This window comes from Alternaria hordeiaustralica (genome assembly GCF_023758085.1).
Source record: "Alternaria hordeiaustralica strain BMP 2776 chromosome Unknown scaffold_21, whole genome shotgun sequence".
NCBI lineage: Eukaryota > Fungi > Ascomycota > Dothideomycetes > Pleosporales > Pleosporaceae > Alternaria > Alternaria hordeiaustralica.
The window spans coordinates 405822-421347 of NW_026056793.1; the positions used below are offsets into that span (position 1 = coordinate 405822).

A 15526-nucleotide genomic window follows, 5' to 3' on the forward strand; every position below is an offset into this window, starting at 1 on the left:
GCAGGAGCAGGTAAAAGCGGAGCCGAAGGAGAAGGGGTCCCGAGTAAACCAACAAAGGCCTGGACCGCAAAAGAGTGACAGGAAAATGCAAACGCACACGGGCTGCTGCGAAATTCCGTTGGAGTTATCGATTGTTCTGTGTGGCGGCGGGCGGCGAACGGCTAGCTGTGGAGGGGTAGGAGGCGCTCGGACCAATCACTGCCATGGAGGCCTGCACTGAATCATCTTCAGACCTTCTTCATGCTCGATTTTGGTAGCATGACGACTCTTGACTCATCTGTTCTTCTAAGCATTGCTCGTGACCGGTGGCACATGTGGTCAAAAGGATCAGCGCATGCATGGATGAGTCATGGGAAATGTGTGTTGTGTATCCGTATGCGATTCTTCATAGCTATTCTCTCATGCTACAACCCAAATCTACACCCATGTTTTCCCTTCCGACGCAGATAATACTCAAATGACGACAAAACACAAAACGTGTTGCTCCGTATAATCCCAATACATCCAACGCCGTACCAGGGTCTGTAACTCCGACCCAATGAGAGAATGCAATGTCGATATTACAATAGTAGCGATAAAAGCCATGCGCTGAGGCCTGATATGGCTGTATGAGTGACTGACAACGAAACGGTATCTTTTGGCAACACGTAGAGTCATAAAGCATCAACGAAGCCGTGACAAACTAAAGACACAACGGCTTAGTAGAGCTGGCCGCTGATGAGCAGTGACTCGACAGCTGAGCCGATGAATTGCTTCTTGAGCGTGAGATCGCATCCGAATCTGTGAGAATGTTAGTGTTGGTTGTGCAAACAAATGGGGATTGACATACCTTTGCTCTAGTTCGCCCTTGATCTGTTTCTTCGTGACGTTCATGAGATCAGACTTGGATAGAATGTCCTTGATCTCCATCAAGATGGCATCGTCACTTGGCAGGTTCGACATTTCCATGCTGTCCGCACCGTATCCGCTCTGCGCGAGGCTCAATCGTGAGTGGTTGTCGTAGCGTGGGAGACCAAGGTGAGACGCGGAGCGAGATGGTGTCATGCCTCCATACTCTGAGCCAGCGACAGATCCGCCTCCGAAAGGCTTCCTGGTGGCGTACGTGTATCCTGAAACCTCGGAGCGGTCGTCCCGGATGGTGTGCTGCTCCCACATCTCCGCCTGGTACTCCTCCCACCTCTTCTTGGGGATGCTGGCAGGATCAAACTTGCCTTCATCTGTGACAAGAACCTTCTGACCCTTTTCACCAACAACGACACGAGTGTTACCCCACGAGAAGTCGTCCATGTACCAGAACGAGTACAAAGGCAGGCCGAAGGCGAAGACAGGTGTTGCGAAGATGTAGATAATCATCCAACCAATCATTTCCCACTTGCGTCGGATGATGAAGATGATAGCCTGCAGACCATAGATGGCACCAAGAAGAATAAACGCAGTGACAGGGACGATGTCGGGGGACCACACCAGCGTGTAGATGAGATAGCCGATGTAGACAACAATGACGGGTTGTACAACCGTGGAAAGAAGATCCATGAAGACGATGAAGCGCATACTGAAGCAGCAGAAACCACACAGCTGGGTGAGTGGAATCAGTTCAATCAGGTTGTGCACAGTAGAGTTGATCCAGCGACGACGTTGAGACATGAAGACGGACCAGCTGTCAGGTGCGACAGTCCAAGCGTGTGCTCGCATCGTGTACTTGGTCTTGTACTTGGGATGGAACTTGAGAAGTAGCGTAGTCAAGAAGCGATCTTCTCCTAGATGCAACAGGTTCTTCGTGTGTAAAGTGTCGACACGAATCTCTTGGTAGGCTTCGACGACCTCCTTGCTAACGAACAGTGGCTTTCCAGACTCGGCAGCGCGAATGCGGTACATGGTGAAACAACCAGGAAGACAAGTGACGGAACCGAACAAGCTCTCGAAAGCCTTGGTCAGGTTGTGGGAGATGAAGTATTCGTACACTTGCATCATGGTGACGAACGAAGACTTGGCGTTGGTAAGAGCGGTTTCACCACAAATAGCAAGTAGGCGGGTATCGTGGAGGAAGGCTGCGACGAATCGAGTGGCGGCGTCAGGTGCGACTTCGGTATCGGCATCAATTTGGAGGAGGAACTCGTAGAAGGTGGGGTTGACTCCTATAATGTTCCGAATCTGATGGTGCATCTCGAGCTCAAGCGGTGTCATGGGGAGGTTGTAGTGCACACGGTTCAGGAATCGCATGAGGATGATCTGCGAGTCACGCTTTCCGCGGTTACCAGGCTTGGAGACTTCCGAAGGCTTGCCAATCTTGACGACGACCAAGAAAGGCACGATGTGACCCTGTACCTCATAGAGACCCGAGTAACATTTGCCCATGTTGTGCTGCTTTTGACCTTCACCCAAACTCTCGAAGCTGAGAGGCTCGGGATCGGTAGCCTCGGGAACACCAAGAATGTCGAGAACGATGCGAGGAGTGGGCTTATCGTTGCCTTGACCGATAATCATACCATCGCAGACAATGACAAGTAGTTTGCGCTTGTCATCATACTTCATCCTGGCGGCGGAATCGATTGCGCGACGGAGGGATTCTTCGTCTTCGGTGTAGGCAGGCACAGTGCAGATGATGAATTTGTCGATGTTCTCCGGGTCGGTCTTGCGGCTGAATTGAAGGGCCGCCAGGAACTTGAATCCGATAACACTGACCAAGAGAATGGAGATGGCGAGCAGGAAGTACTTGGCGAACAGACACTTGGCCGAGTTTCTGGTGTCGAGATCGCCGACGTAAAACAGGTTATTCATGCAGGTCTCCATGTTCGCCTTTGTTTGCGCATTCAACTGGAGGTTTTGCCAGTACTTGGTGATGTCTTTGCCGGCTTGAACTCGGAAGATGTCCACAACGCTTGGGTCCATGAAATCGGTATCAATGTTCTTGTCATCAGGCTCTTCGCCGACCTTGAACTTGACCTCACGACCACCAGGAATGTAATCGGTGAAATCGTATACACGACCATTCATGTAGGCGATCGAGTTGCCTTTGTTTCCAAGTGTCTTCAGGTATTCGGGGCTGTATCCAACACGACCCTTCATGTAGTTGGCCTTGAGGAACATCTGTTGCTCGAACCACCAATCCCCACGACTGTCGTTTGTGAAGGATCGGAAGTCGTGGTATTGCGCGTTGATGTCGGTGGTACTGATGAGATTGTTCACGGCGGAGTCGGTGTAGTTGGAGTTCTTGTAGTTCAGCTGAACGGCTGGGTTGATTCCCTTTCCTTCTTTGCCCAAGCACAGAGAAGAGACTTGTACGGGGAACAGATTGGTAGCATCCTTTCCAGCATACTTCTCCAGGTTCTTCTGTGGAACGATGCTCGGATAATGATGAGGGATGAACTCTCCCAAGTCGTAGACGATACCGCGGATGGCAACGTAGGCCTCGTTTCCATCCTTGCCGTTGAAGGATGTCAGTTCGGCAGAAGAGTAGACGTGTTGTTTCGGGCAGATGACCGCGGGGAAGCCTATCATGAGGAAGATGACGAAGGCACAACTCCACCAAATAATCATGTTAATAGCCAACTTCTCTCGCCACGCCATGCGTACGTCTTTGCGTTTGATACGTCCGATGTACCGAATAGCAAAGTCGGGAATGAGCCATGTCAAGAGGTAGACAATGAACACCCATCTCTTTCGACTGCTTGAGGTGGGAATGGTCTCGACCTCTTGTAGCTTGGCTTCAGCAGCCTTCTCGTCGTCAATAGCCTTGGGCTGTTCCAAGCCGTGGAACATATCGCCATTCGTGATGCCAGAAGGCGCCTCTGAGCGAGCATCGATATCCCTCTGGCCGAAGTAGTTGCCGCTCTTGTCGTCGTAATAAGCGCCAGGTGAGGGCGAGAGGAGACCGGCGCGGACATCCCCGTATGATCGACCAGCATCGGGAGTAAGCAGATTGTCGTTGGAGTCAGCGGGACCACGGGCGTAAGGAGCGATGTTTGAAACGTTGGCGATTTCGAGCCAGCACTTCTCACTCAAGAAGACACCAGTGGCACCCACACGAACTTCATTCTCCCGCCACGGCTTGTGATCGAGAACCATCTCAGCCTTCTCCTTGTCGCTTCCAACGATGGCAAGGTCAGTCTGTGCAAGCCCAAGAAACTCGGCGAAAGGCATGAAAATGCTGAAGTCAGCCACCCGAAGACGTTGGCTGATCTCGGCAATGCCGAGAGCCTGAACTTGTTGGCGGACGCATTTGCTGTCAAACTGGTTGGCGATCCTTCGATCATTTGGTTTCAAGCAGAAGACGAAGTAGGCGTTGGCTTTGCGCATTGTCGATTCGATGGTCCTCAATGAGCTGATGAATTGGCCTGCGGCACCAGTCTGCTTCTGAGAGTCACCGGGCTTCTTCGTGCCCGAGATGTTGCTCTCTGCATCACTAATGGCATCCTCGTCGAACACGTTCAGTTGGCGTCCGAATCGACCAGTCTTGTCGGCCTTCCGCTTCGCCATGCTGGGTTGGCGTGTAGGTTTGGAGCTGACAGTAGCCTGGACAATGGCTGACTTCTCCTTAGGGTGCGTCATCTTCTGAAGAGCCTCCTGTCCGAAGAGCTGTTGAACGAAGGGAGCCTGGGCGGACTTGAGCAGGTGCATCATGTCGCCAGAGATGAGCTCAGCGTTTTCCTCCAAAAGACCCTCTACACTGTAGTCGATGTCACCAGTGAAGTGGCGAATGGTAAAGGTGGGCGAAGTGTTGGGGGTGGGGAAGTTGCTGCCGGGTTGCACGACTGTCAAGCTTCCAGGAACAATAGCCTGGTGCTTGCCGTCGAAACGCTTGCGAATGGCCTCGAGGAACTGCATGTCGGTCTTGCCACGGCGCATCTGGTCGTCTAGGATGCTCAGAAGACCGTTACCGGGCTTCATGAGGCCAGTCTTGACAGCTGTGTTGTCGTAGAAGGCCATGGGCGGCAGAGAGATCTCCTCGGCTTCCAGCTCTTGGATTTGCCGTTGGAAGAAGCTCTCTTGGCAGAAGGAGATGAGGGACTCGTTTGCAGTGTTGTTAAGAAGCTGGTCCAGGGATGATCCGGTGGCAGCGAAGTTGGCGAATCCTGGGAAGTCGACCATGGAAACAGTGTTTGAGATTTGCTCGGATGGCACTGAGATCCTTGAGTTCATCTGCTCCATGACCCAAGTGACGAGGAGCGAGTACAGAGAACGGGCAAGCTCATCTGCATTGGCTCGGGCACCCTTGGGGTCCAACATAACGGTAACGCGCTCGCGGTATAGAGTCTTGGACTTGTACCGTAAGCTTTGCTCAAGATCGGATATGGCAACGCCTAGGAACTGGGCAATGGGTACTAGAGACTCCTGGTTTTTGACAACCGTAATGGACTCTCCACCTTCGTGGGAGTAGCCACCGCTCTCGTCAGGCGCAGGAGTTGTGTTTTGGCCCATCTCGAACTCGAGCTGACCAATGTGCATGATGGTAGCCATGATCTCGCAGATGCCCGCAATGCTCTCTTTGCCAAATTCTAGCCTCCGGAGGGCAGCCTTGAAATCAGCGAAGCCCTTGGAGTCATCGATGCCGACCTTGAGCTGTGTGGGGTGTCCGAGATAGCGCCATCTCTTGTTGGAGCCGAGCGAGGTGCGGTTGCCTGCACCCTCTCCACCTACTGCGTCGAGGAACAGGTGCTTCTTCTCGTTGATACTGGTGCCAGCGAGGAGATAGTAGAGGACATGGTAGGTGCGCTCTCCAGTCGGCACGGAGGCGATGCGGCTGCGCTCGAGACGGTGGGCGAGGAATTGGGCGCCAAGCAGGGTGGCGTTGTTCGCGGTGGTGGTATTATACTGGAGCTCCAATAAGAGACCAGATTTGGAGGCTTGCGGGGTTGTGAGGGACTTGGTTGTGGTGAAGGCATCGAAGACAAAATTGGCATGTTCAATCTTCTTGGAGAGAGGTGTCTGGGAGAATGACATGAAGGACCTCAGCATGTGTCCGCGAATGGTCGTCTTTCCGGAACCAGACTCGCCACTGGAACATGTTAGAGATATCAGAGAGATGCGGTTCGAGTACTCACAGGAAGACAATGGCTTGGTCCTCGGAGCGGTGTCCCAGGCGCGTGTAGGCCCTGTGCGAGAGGTCCTCGGCGGCCTGATGGGCGCTTCCCTCTTTGCCGCCATCTACACCGAGACTCGCGTCTGTGCATGTGTTGATAGCGACAATGCCCTGGGAGGAGAGAGCGGCAATGGGCAGGTGTGCGTGGTACCGGCTGGCGAGGGCCGAAGTCAAGCCCGTGTCGTTCTGCTGGTGCTGGGGCAGCGAAGGCAGCGAGGGGTTCTGCAGCGGGTTGGAAGCCATGGTGGGCAGCCGCGTCCCCGTGGGAGCGAATGGGAGACCGAGGGGTCAGGCAGGCGCGGTCGACGGTCGGAGGGCAACTGCGCGTCGTGGAGACTCTTCAATGTTGTTGGTGTTGCGTCCGCAGGGCTGCTGGCAGGACAGGCGGAACAAGAAAAACACGCGGCGGGAATAATTACAATCAGCGAATGTGGAAAGGGTGTACAAACGAAGGTAAAGGATGCCAAAGCCAAAGCCGTTGAGTTGCGTTGCAAAGGGGCCGGCACGGTATGCTGTCTAACTCTACTCTGGACCAGACGGAGCGCTGGAGAGCATGGGGCTACGATGCTTCTAGCTCAGCTTCGCCCGCCGCCGCACCAGCCGCCTTTTGGCGTGTGTTGACTGGGAGACCCAGCGATCACGAAAAGGGGGCGCAAAAATAGAATAGAATACGCTGAACAGCCCTATTGCCTCGCATCCCCGTTGCGGCTCCACTCGCCTGCTTATTGATGCGACGAAAAGGTCGTGAGAGACGTCGACCATCGCAGCACGTCGGATGGCACCGCGACACGGCGTGACCCCGAGAAGCACGTCTGCACGATACTGCCCTCACGTTGCACCTGTTTCTCCAGGCGAAGACGTGCATCTGGGACCCGGAGACGCATGGCAGAGAACCACTACCAGACATGCGTGCTAGCGGTCGCCCCCCGGGAACGATCATCGCTGCACGCTTCAATGCACTAACCGTCGAAACCGTATCGATTGCGCGGCAACGGAGCATGCCCATGCCGCCAACTGCTCTCGATAATTTTTTGTCGCTCGACAGCCGTCAGCCGACGTTTCTTTTGCTCGCCCGAAGACGTTGGGCCAGCCGGCGTGGAGGCCCACTGCTCTAGACAGCGGGAGGCTGTGTACGTGACTTCACGATAAAGTAGACCCTTGGGTAGCGCCCGCGATGGAGAGACAAGGATTGATTTTGTCGGTCCCAACGAGGGGCGCGCTTTGACGTCAGGTCGAGATCTGAAATTGTCCCGGCGTGATTCGGTCGTGTTGAAACCATGGAGCCAAAGACAAATGAGAGCTAGATGAAAGGGAGTGAGGTGGATATTGGGATGTGCCTGCAGTCTGCGCCATGTTACAAGCTTCAGACGTCGGGCGCCATCTCCGCAGACCCAGATGCGCCGTCGATTTTGCTCTTATCGATTAGATGGCGATGGCCGTCATGGAGTGAGAGGAATTCTCCGACTATTGCTTGTTCACACCATATGGTGCGTGGAAATATCAACGACATGAGTAAAACGGGCTAAAAATAGGGGCTGGCATCGCATCCACGCCACCCGCTCGTATCACAGGCCCATGGGACGGTGCCGCAGCTGGTAGTGGCCACGAAAACCAAGACTCGCCATCCATGTCCGGCTGGTGTTGATGCATTGAGCTGCCTCGCCCCGGCCTTAGTCACACTGCTAACCCTGTCTAACCATACGCCGCCATGCCCCATGCAGCTGGCCGGGAATGCGTCTCGCCCTGAGCCAACAAACATCACTGCTGCTCGGTCTGCGTTCCACGACGCCTCTCTTGCTGTCTGCATTTTGTTCTTCTCCATACAATCGTTTAATCCGTCCACTCGCTTGGCCCTTTGCTCCGTCGCCGTGTAATAGTTGCATCAACACGCGACCCGTACCGCTCTCGCCCAGACACTTACCTCTGGGAAGACAAGACAGCTGCAGTCAACACGCGGTTACCCTCCACCTACCCTCGCTATAGTAACGGTACTAGCATCCACGGAAGGGGCGACCCGCCTCAGCCCGCAACCATGAGTTTCGTCAAGAACTCCCGCATGTCCGTCTACTCGACGGCATCCGCCTCGGCATCGCGCCCAGGCAATTCGCCCTCGCAGACATCCACCACGACGCTGCTCAACACGCTCAATTCCGCCTACAAGAACGGCCGCTCGTACAACCTCGAGGCCAGCACCAGTCTGGTCGTCAACACATGGGTCAATGCCAAGAGCATCATCGACGACCGCATTGGTGGCACCGTCGACCTCGAGCTGGGGCGAAAGGCATGGGAACATGCCCGCCGGAGAGCTGAGGACGGCTGCATAGTCCTTGCGTATGTATTCAACTTCCCTGCGTCCACCATCATCCACTGACCCGCGCAGTTCGCTGCACGACTCGAGCCCCTCGCTCTTCTCGCCCTTCGTCTCCAGCCTGCCTCTGTCCCTCCCGGGCAACTTCTATACTGCACTCGAAGCCCTCAAGGCCTTTACCCACTGCGTAACTCCGGAGAACCCCTCCACCCCCCGCTACTCGGCCCTGGCTGCCGTCTTCACCATCAACCTTGCTGGCGGTGTTGTCGGAGCTGAGATCAAGTTGTCTACCTCCGGCCTCGACGTCCAGCAGGGCTTGCTCCAAGTCCCTGGCAAGAGTGGCACACGCGCTTTCGATGTCTTCTACTACCTCAACTCGAGCTCGGCTTCCCGGCAGGAGAGGGAGTACTTGGACATCCAGTCCCTTGACCGCTACGCCCTTCTCCGACGATCCGGAACATACGACCCTCCCAGTTACCTCCCCGATGCTGACGATGCCGCCGCTGCCGAAGACTTCCGCGCCAACCTCAAGGCGATTGGCATCAAGGGCCAAAAGCTGACTAGGCTTATCAGCTGTCTGACTGGATTGTTGAAGCTCGGCAACACACTCGACTACTTCATGGACGAAGAATCTCTTGCTTCGGTATGCGAAGACGTAGAGAACCTCATGGACCTGCCTGAGGATACTCTCCGCCAGAAGCTCGGCTCCAACGAGCGCGAGGTCGCCATCGGTGGTATCTACGAAGCCATCGTCGACTTTGTCGTCTCGCACGCCAATAATTCAATCAAGGAGGACATCCAGCGCGCCAAGTCTGGTTATGCCATGGACGACAGTGAGGGCAGCGGCATGATGACACCGAACGAATCGGAGGATGGAGACATTGTCAACATTACTGTTGTCGAAATCCCCAGTCGTACTCTCGGAAAAGCGATTGCGCTGCGTACTGTCTTCGACGACAGCGAAGGCATCAACGCCGAGATGCGCGACGATGGTGTTCAGGTGCCGCCTGTCAGCAATTCTGTCCTTGAGGGCATGCGCGAGGCCATGCAGAGCTGCGCAGCAGACCTCGGCATCAACGGGGCTGCTCTTCGCGAGAAGGAAGCTGACCTAGAAAAGCGCGAGGCTGTGTTGGAAAAGCTCGCTCTTGAGATCCCCGATGAGGACAACTTTGTGAAGAAGGTCCTGAACCCGGTACCCAGCAGCGGCATCGTCCTGGGCAAATATGGCCGTTTCGACCTGCCCATGACAGTAGCCAGTAGCAGAGTCTGGTTCCAACTGGCAATCCACCCCACCGATGTCATCCCCACCTCGCTGAACCAGGACCTCAATTCCACCTGGCAGGCTGGCGTAGTCTCTCGACAACTTCGCGAGTGGCGACTGCCCGAGTGGGCCAACCGTCGTAACCGCAACCTCGACTTCACTGCCGATTTCGATCACCATGAATTCTACGACCGATACGCTCCGTTGGGCTGCATGGACGGTCAAGAAGGCATCCAAAACTGGACCCTGCAGCGCGGTTGGAGTAACGGCGAAGTCATGGTCGGCAAAGAACGCGTGTGGGTCAAGGAGGGCACATGGTGGGAGGCGGAGTCGCAGCTCGACCTGAAGACGCATGAGATGGGTGGTTCTCCCAGCATGATGGGTGGCATGATGGGAGCTGGTGGCATGGATAACGGATACTCCACCCCGCTCCCGCCTACAGCAAGTGCATTCTTCCCACCTCTTCCGGATATGTCTGCGGCCCCTCAGAACCCTTTCCAGAGTTCCACCAGTCTGGCCGTGCCAGGTGCAGCAGATGCAAAATCAATCGCCCCCACCACGCGCACCCTTCCCACCGCGGGACCTGGTGATTACGGTCTAGGAGGCAAGGGCGACGAGAACAAAGGTGTTAGTTACTACGACATGGAGTCTGGTGGCAACGCCGTCGTCACGGAAACCCCGCTCACTGGTACTCGTAGGATGTGGGTTGGCTTCGTTTGGGCCCTCACGTTCTGGATCCCTTCACCGCTCCTCAAGTGGATTGGCCGTATGAAGCGACCTGACGTTCGCATGGCATGGCGAGAGAAGTTCGTCTTGGTCCTACTCATCGTGTTGCTCAACGCCGCCATCGTCTTCTACATCGTCGCTTTCGGTAAACTCTTGTGCCCAAACAAGGACAAGGTCTGGAATCAGAAAGAAGTGTCACAGCATCAAGGCGAGGACGACTACTTTGTCAGCCATCGTGGTGTCGTATACGACTTAACCTCCTTCTGGAAAAAGCAGCACAGTGACTCTAACACCGAGGCTACCCGGGATCGAATGATGGAAATGGCTGGTGCCAACATGGACCCATACGTCGTTCCTCCGCTATACATCGCTTGCCCCAATCTGATCAAAGACACGCCTCAAAACCGGGTGTTGCAGCTCACACTCAACCAATCCACCGCTGAGAATCTCAACGCAATCGCTGTCCACGGATCTGGCTCAAGGACAAACATGCCAGACAGCGCCGCTCTGAAGAGCGAGACCTGGTACCCTGACGTCTTTCTCCCCGCTATGAAGGAATTCAAAAAGGGACCCCTCGTCTGGGAAGAGAAGACGATCAAAGATGAAGGTGAAGATCTGAATCACATGTGGTTCAGGCTTGACAACAGGGTTTACGACTTGACTGACTACTTCGCCACGATCGACTACATGCGGGACCAGGACCAATACAACTTCCTCGATGCTAAGCTGATTGACATGGTAAAGAGCAACGCAGGTTCCAACCTCAAGGAGGACTTCAGCAACAACCTCAACAACAATGCGCAACAATTCAACAAGCAATGTCTTGACAATTTGTTCTACGTTGGCGAAGTCGACTTCCGTAAGACAGCCAAGTGCCAGGTCAACGACTATATCTTACTCGCTGTCACGATCATCCTCTGCTCGGTTATTGTCATCAAGTTCTTGGCTGCACTTCAACTAGGCTCTCGCAAACGCCCGGCAAACCAGGATAAGTTTGTCATCTGTCAGGTGCCAGCCTATACTGAGGGTGAGGATTCGATCCGAAAGAGTTTGGACTCTTTGACTGCCCTCTCATACGACAACAAGCGAAAACTCATCTGTGTCATTTGCGACGGAATGATTGTTGGTGGCGGTAACGATCGTCCTACGCCCAAGATTGTACTCGACATCCTCGGTGTTGACCCCAAGGTCGACCCTCCTGCCCTTCCATTCTGGTCGGTCGGCGAGGGAAGCCAGCAGCTCAACTACGGAAAGGTCTATTCTGGTCTGTACGAATTCGAAGGCAATGTTGTACCATACCTTGTCGTCGTCAAGATGGGTAAGGAGTCGGAACAGCACAAGTCTAAGCCAGGTAACCGAGGAAAGCGCGACTCCCAAATTCTGCTTATGAGCTTCCTCAACCGCGTCCACCACCGCTCGGCCATGAACCCCTTGGAGCTGGAAATGTTTCACCAGGTCAACAACATCATTGGTGTTGACCCGGAACTATACGAGTATTTGCTCATGATCGACGCCGACACCATGGTCAAGCCCGATGCTCTTAACCGTCTCGTAGCAGCGTGTGCCCACGACTCGAAGATTGCCGGTATCTGCGGTGAGACGAGCTTGGAAAACGAAGACAGGTCATGGTGGACTATGATCCAGGTCTACGAGTACTACATTTCACATCATCTGTCCAAGGCCTTTGAGAGTTTGTTCGGCAGTGTTACCTGTTTGCCCGGATGGTAAGTACCCAACCCTACCTGCATTATATGGTGCTAATTCGTACTAGTTTCACCATGTACCGCCTACGCACAGCCGACAAGGGCAAGCCTCTCATCATCTCGGACAAGATTATCAAGGACTACGCCGACTGTGTTGTTGACACTCTGCACAAGAAGAATCTCCTCTCGCTCGGTGAGGATCGTTACCTGACGACTCTGATGACGAAGCATTTCCCCGCCATGTCGTACAAGTTCATTCCCGATGCGTACGCTCTCACAGCCGCCCCCGACACGTGGAGCATTCTGCTCTCCCAGAGACGTCGATGGATCAACTCAACCATCCACAACTTGGCCGAACTCGTCTTCCTGAAGGATCTCTGTGGTTTCTGTTGTTTCTCGATGCGATTCGTCGTCTTCATCGATCTCTTCGGTACTCTCGTCCTGCCATCCATCTGCGCATACCTGGTATACCTCGTCTACACCGTCTCGACTGGCAAAGGTCAATTCCCCATGTTCTCCATCATCATGTTGGCGGCAGTGTACGGTCTTCAGGCGTTCATCTTCATCATCAAGCGACAATGGCAGCATGTGGGATGGATGATCATCTACCTCCTGGCCTTCCCTATCTACTCACTCGCACTTCCGATGTATTCTTTCTGGTACATGGACGACTTCTCGTGGGGTAACACGCGTGTCGTCATCGGCGAGCAAGGCACGAAGCAGGTTCTCACGACGGATGATGAGGGCTTTGACCCCAAGTCGATTCCTATGATGCGCTGGGACGAGTACGCCGAGCGCAACGAGCTTCCCGGTCGTCGCGGTCTCCCAGGCATGGCCACTGAGAAGGGTGGCTTCAATGCGTACGAAGACGAAGCATACGAGATGAACGACATGCAATCCGTCTATTCGTCTGTCAAGCCTGCATCTACCGTCATGTCCAACATGCAGCACATCTCGCACATGCCACCGCAATCGCCTGGGCCATACCAGGGCATGCAAACCCGTCAATCGACATACTCGAACATGTCGCGGTACCAAGACAACCCACACCAAAGTCGCGTCATGTCGATGAGTAACATGAGTGACATGTACAATGGCAACAACACTTCACCGTACGGTCAACGCCAGAGCATGGGTGGCTTCCAGAGCTCAGACAACCTGATGGCCTCGTCCACACCGCCAATTCGTGGACGCAGCCCTCTTAGCTATGGCGCCAGCATGTCACGGCCTGGCAGCACAACCAACTTCCAGAGCATGATGAACGGCCCGACGGATGGCCAAATCATCGAGACGGTTCAAGCCTGCCTCAAGGACGCGGACCTGGACAAGGTCACGCGCAAGCAAATCATCGCACTTGCGGAGCAAAGACTGCAGATGCAGCTCACTGGCGAGAGGAAGATCTTCCTCACGCAAGCCATTGACCACGAGCTTGCCAACATGATGTAAGAAGGAGAAGAAGATTGAGAATTGATTGCATTTAGCGATGTTGTTTGTACATGTCTGCACGGCAGTAACGCCATTTTCGTCTTTCCTTTGGGAGAAAACATGTATCTTTTTGCATCTGGCGCAGGATTAAATGGGAAAACTCGGGTGTTCTGGGAATCTGGGTTGTACTTACATCGCTCTTTTGAAGTGGTGGTAATACGGAGTTGTTGCATATATCTAGCTGAATTGAAGATCATAACATGAAGCTTGCTCTTTTGCCTTTGCAGTGATATGAATGCATTCATGTGAGGCATGGGAGTGGCAGGCGGTGGATGCACGACTAGCGTCAGGTAGCTACGTACCCCAGCCCAGCAGGCGCGGCCAGAGCTCCGCCATCCCGACATTCCCCAACCAGCACCCCCGAATCTCACACGACGTACACAACTGTCCCCTTCTCCGCCTTTCCGAACCGATAGACACAGGCCAATTCCGACCGCAACCATGGCGCCGAACCGCATCGAGCAAGACGAAATCGAAAAGTACTGGGAGATATTCAGCTCGCTCAGCGGCGGCGGCACCCACCTAGACGGCGCGCAAGCCGCACCTGTGCTCAAGAACTCACATTTGCGCGATGACCAGCTGGAGAGAGTGTGGGATCTGGCCGACGTGGACAATGACGGCAAGCTCGACTTTGAGGAGTTCTGTGTCGCCATGCGCCTGATCTTTGACCTGATTAACGGGGTATGTCTGTCTGCATGGGCGATGAAGGAGATACAGAATTGACCAGCATGCCATAGATATCTATGGATGTACCAAAAGCGCTGCCCGACTGGCTCGTCCCCGAATCGAAAGCCCACCTCGTCCAAGCCGGACGCGCCCTCTCCGGCTCGCAACCCGCCTACGAAACCGTCGAGGACGATGACGACACGCCCGGTCTGCGCGACGGCTTCGACTGGTACATGTCGCCGTCAGACAAAGCGAAATACGAAGAAATCTACACAGCCAACCGCGACGGCCACGGCAACATAACCTTTGACAGTCTGTCCGGCCTCTTCGACAGCCTCGACAACGTGCCCGACTCAGACGTGCGCTTCGCCTGGAACCTCGTCAACCCCAAAGCGCGAGAAAGCGTCGGCAAAGACGCCGCCCTCGCCTTCCTCCACATCCTCAACCAACGCAGCGAAGGCTTCCGCGTCCCCCGCAGCGTGCCCCCAAGCCTACGCGCCAGTTTCGAAAAAGCGCACATAGACTACGACATCGAATCAAACGCAAACTCGCGCTGGGCAGCCACCCGCGACGAAAACACCGCCACGGGCCGCAAAGCCAAATTCGGCGACGCATACCTCACGCGCCTGGGCGTCGGCGACCGCGCAGCCAACTACGGCGCGCGCGGCGGCAAAGGCACTGATTTCGGGGGCCGCACAACAGAAGACTGGGAGGAAGTGCGCTTGAAAAAGCAGCTGCGCGAGCTGGAACAGAAGATTGCGGATGTGGAGAAGGAGGCGGAGAATCGGCGGCATGGACGCAGTAAGGATAGTAAGCCGGCGCTTGTGAAGCGTGAACTGGAGCTTCTGCTTGATTATAAGAGGAATGTGCTCAAGGAGTTGGATAATGATGAGGGCGGGGCGGTTAAGGGGTTGGGAGGCATTAGAGAGGAGATTGAGACGGTTAGGGAACAGGTTGAGGGGTTGCAGGGGCATTTGGAGAGTAGGAAGGGGGTGTTGGAGGATTTGAGGAGGCAGATTGATGATGAGAAGGTGGGGTAGGGGGGTTGAAGGGAGGGGGAGGGGGAGGGGGTATATAGATTTTTGGGTATTGTTTAGAGCTGGGTAATCAGCAATGAAGTTTTGGAACATGATATTGAAGCTCATTGAGCACTGTGACATGCCAGTATGATGCGGCAATATCTATCATCTCCACAGACCAGTTATGCTATGATGTTGACTCCCACAAAAGGATACCTTATATCCATCCGCACAATCCTGACATCAACTATCTGAAAGTCAACATCCACCCTTCCCTTT

At 54.6% G+C, this 15526-nt stretch overlaps 3 protein-coding genes across 3 annotated transcripts; 2 read left to right on the top strand and 1 right to left on the bottom strand.

Moving 5' to 3' along the window:
• Positions 1–698: 698 nt before the first annotated feature.
• On the bottom strand, positions 699–6322 carry J4E84_008433 (uncharacterized protein; the record flags this gene model as incomplete). The annotated part of the gene is made up of 3 exons (XM_049391006.1): positions 699–780; positions 830–5995; positions 6042–6322. The coding sequence occupies 3 exons, from the start codon at positions 6320–6322 to the stop codon at positions 699–701; spliced, it is 5529 nt and encodes a 1842-aa protein (XP_049241348.1).
• A 1789-nt stretch (positions 6323–8111) lies between these two features.
• J4E84_008434 (uncharacterized protein) lies at positions 8112–13523 on the top strand (the record flags this gene model as incomplete). The annotated part of the gene is made up of 3 exons (XM_049391007.1): positions 8112–8410; positions 8460–12098; positions 12146–13523. The coding sequence occupies 3 exons, from the start codon at positions 8112–8114 to the stop codon at positions 13521–13523; spliced, it is 5316 nt and encodes a 1771-aa protein (XP_049241349.1).
• Positions 13524–14003: 480 nt separating this feature from the next.
• On the top strand, positions 14004–15268 carry END3 (endocytosis defective- protein; the record flags this gene model as incomplete). Its single annotated transcript, XM_049391008.1, has 2 exons — positions 14004–14243; positions 14300–15268. 2 exons carry the CDS (start codon positions 14004–14006, stop codon positions 15266–15268), a joined length of 1209 nt encoding a protein of 402 aa, XP_049241350.1.
• Between the last annotated feature and the right edge of the window lie 258 nt (positions 15269–15526).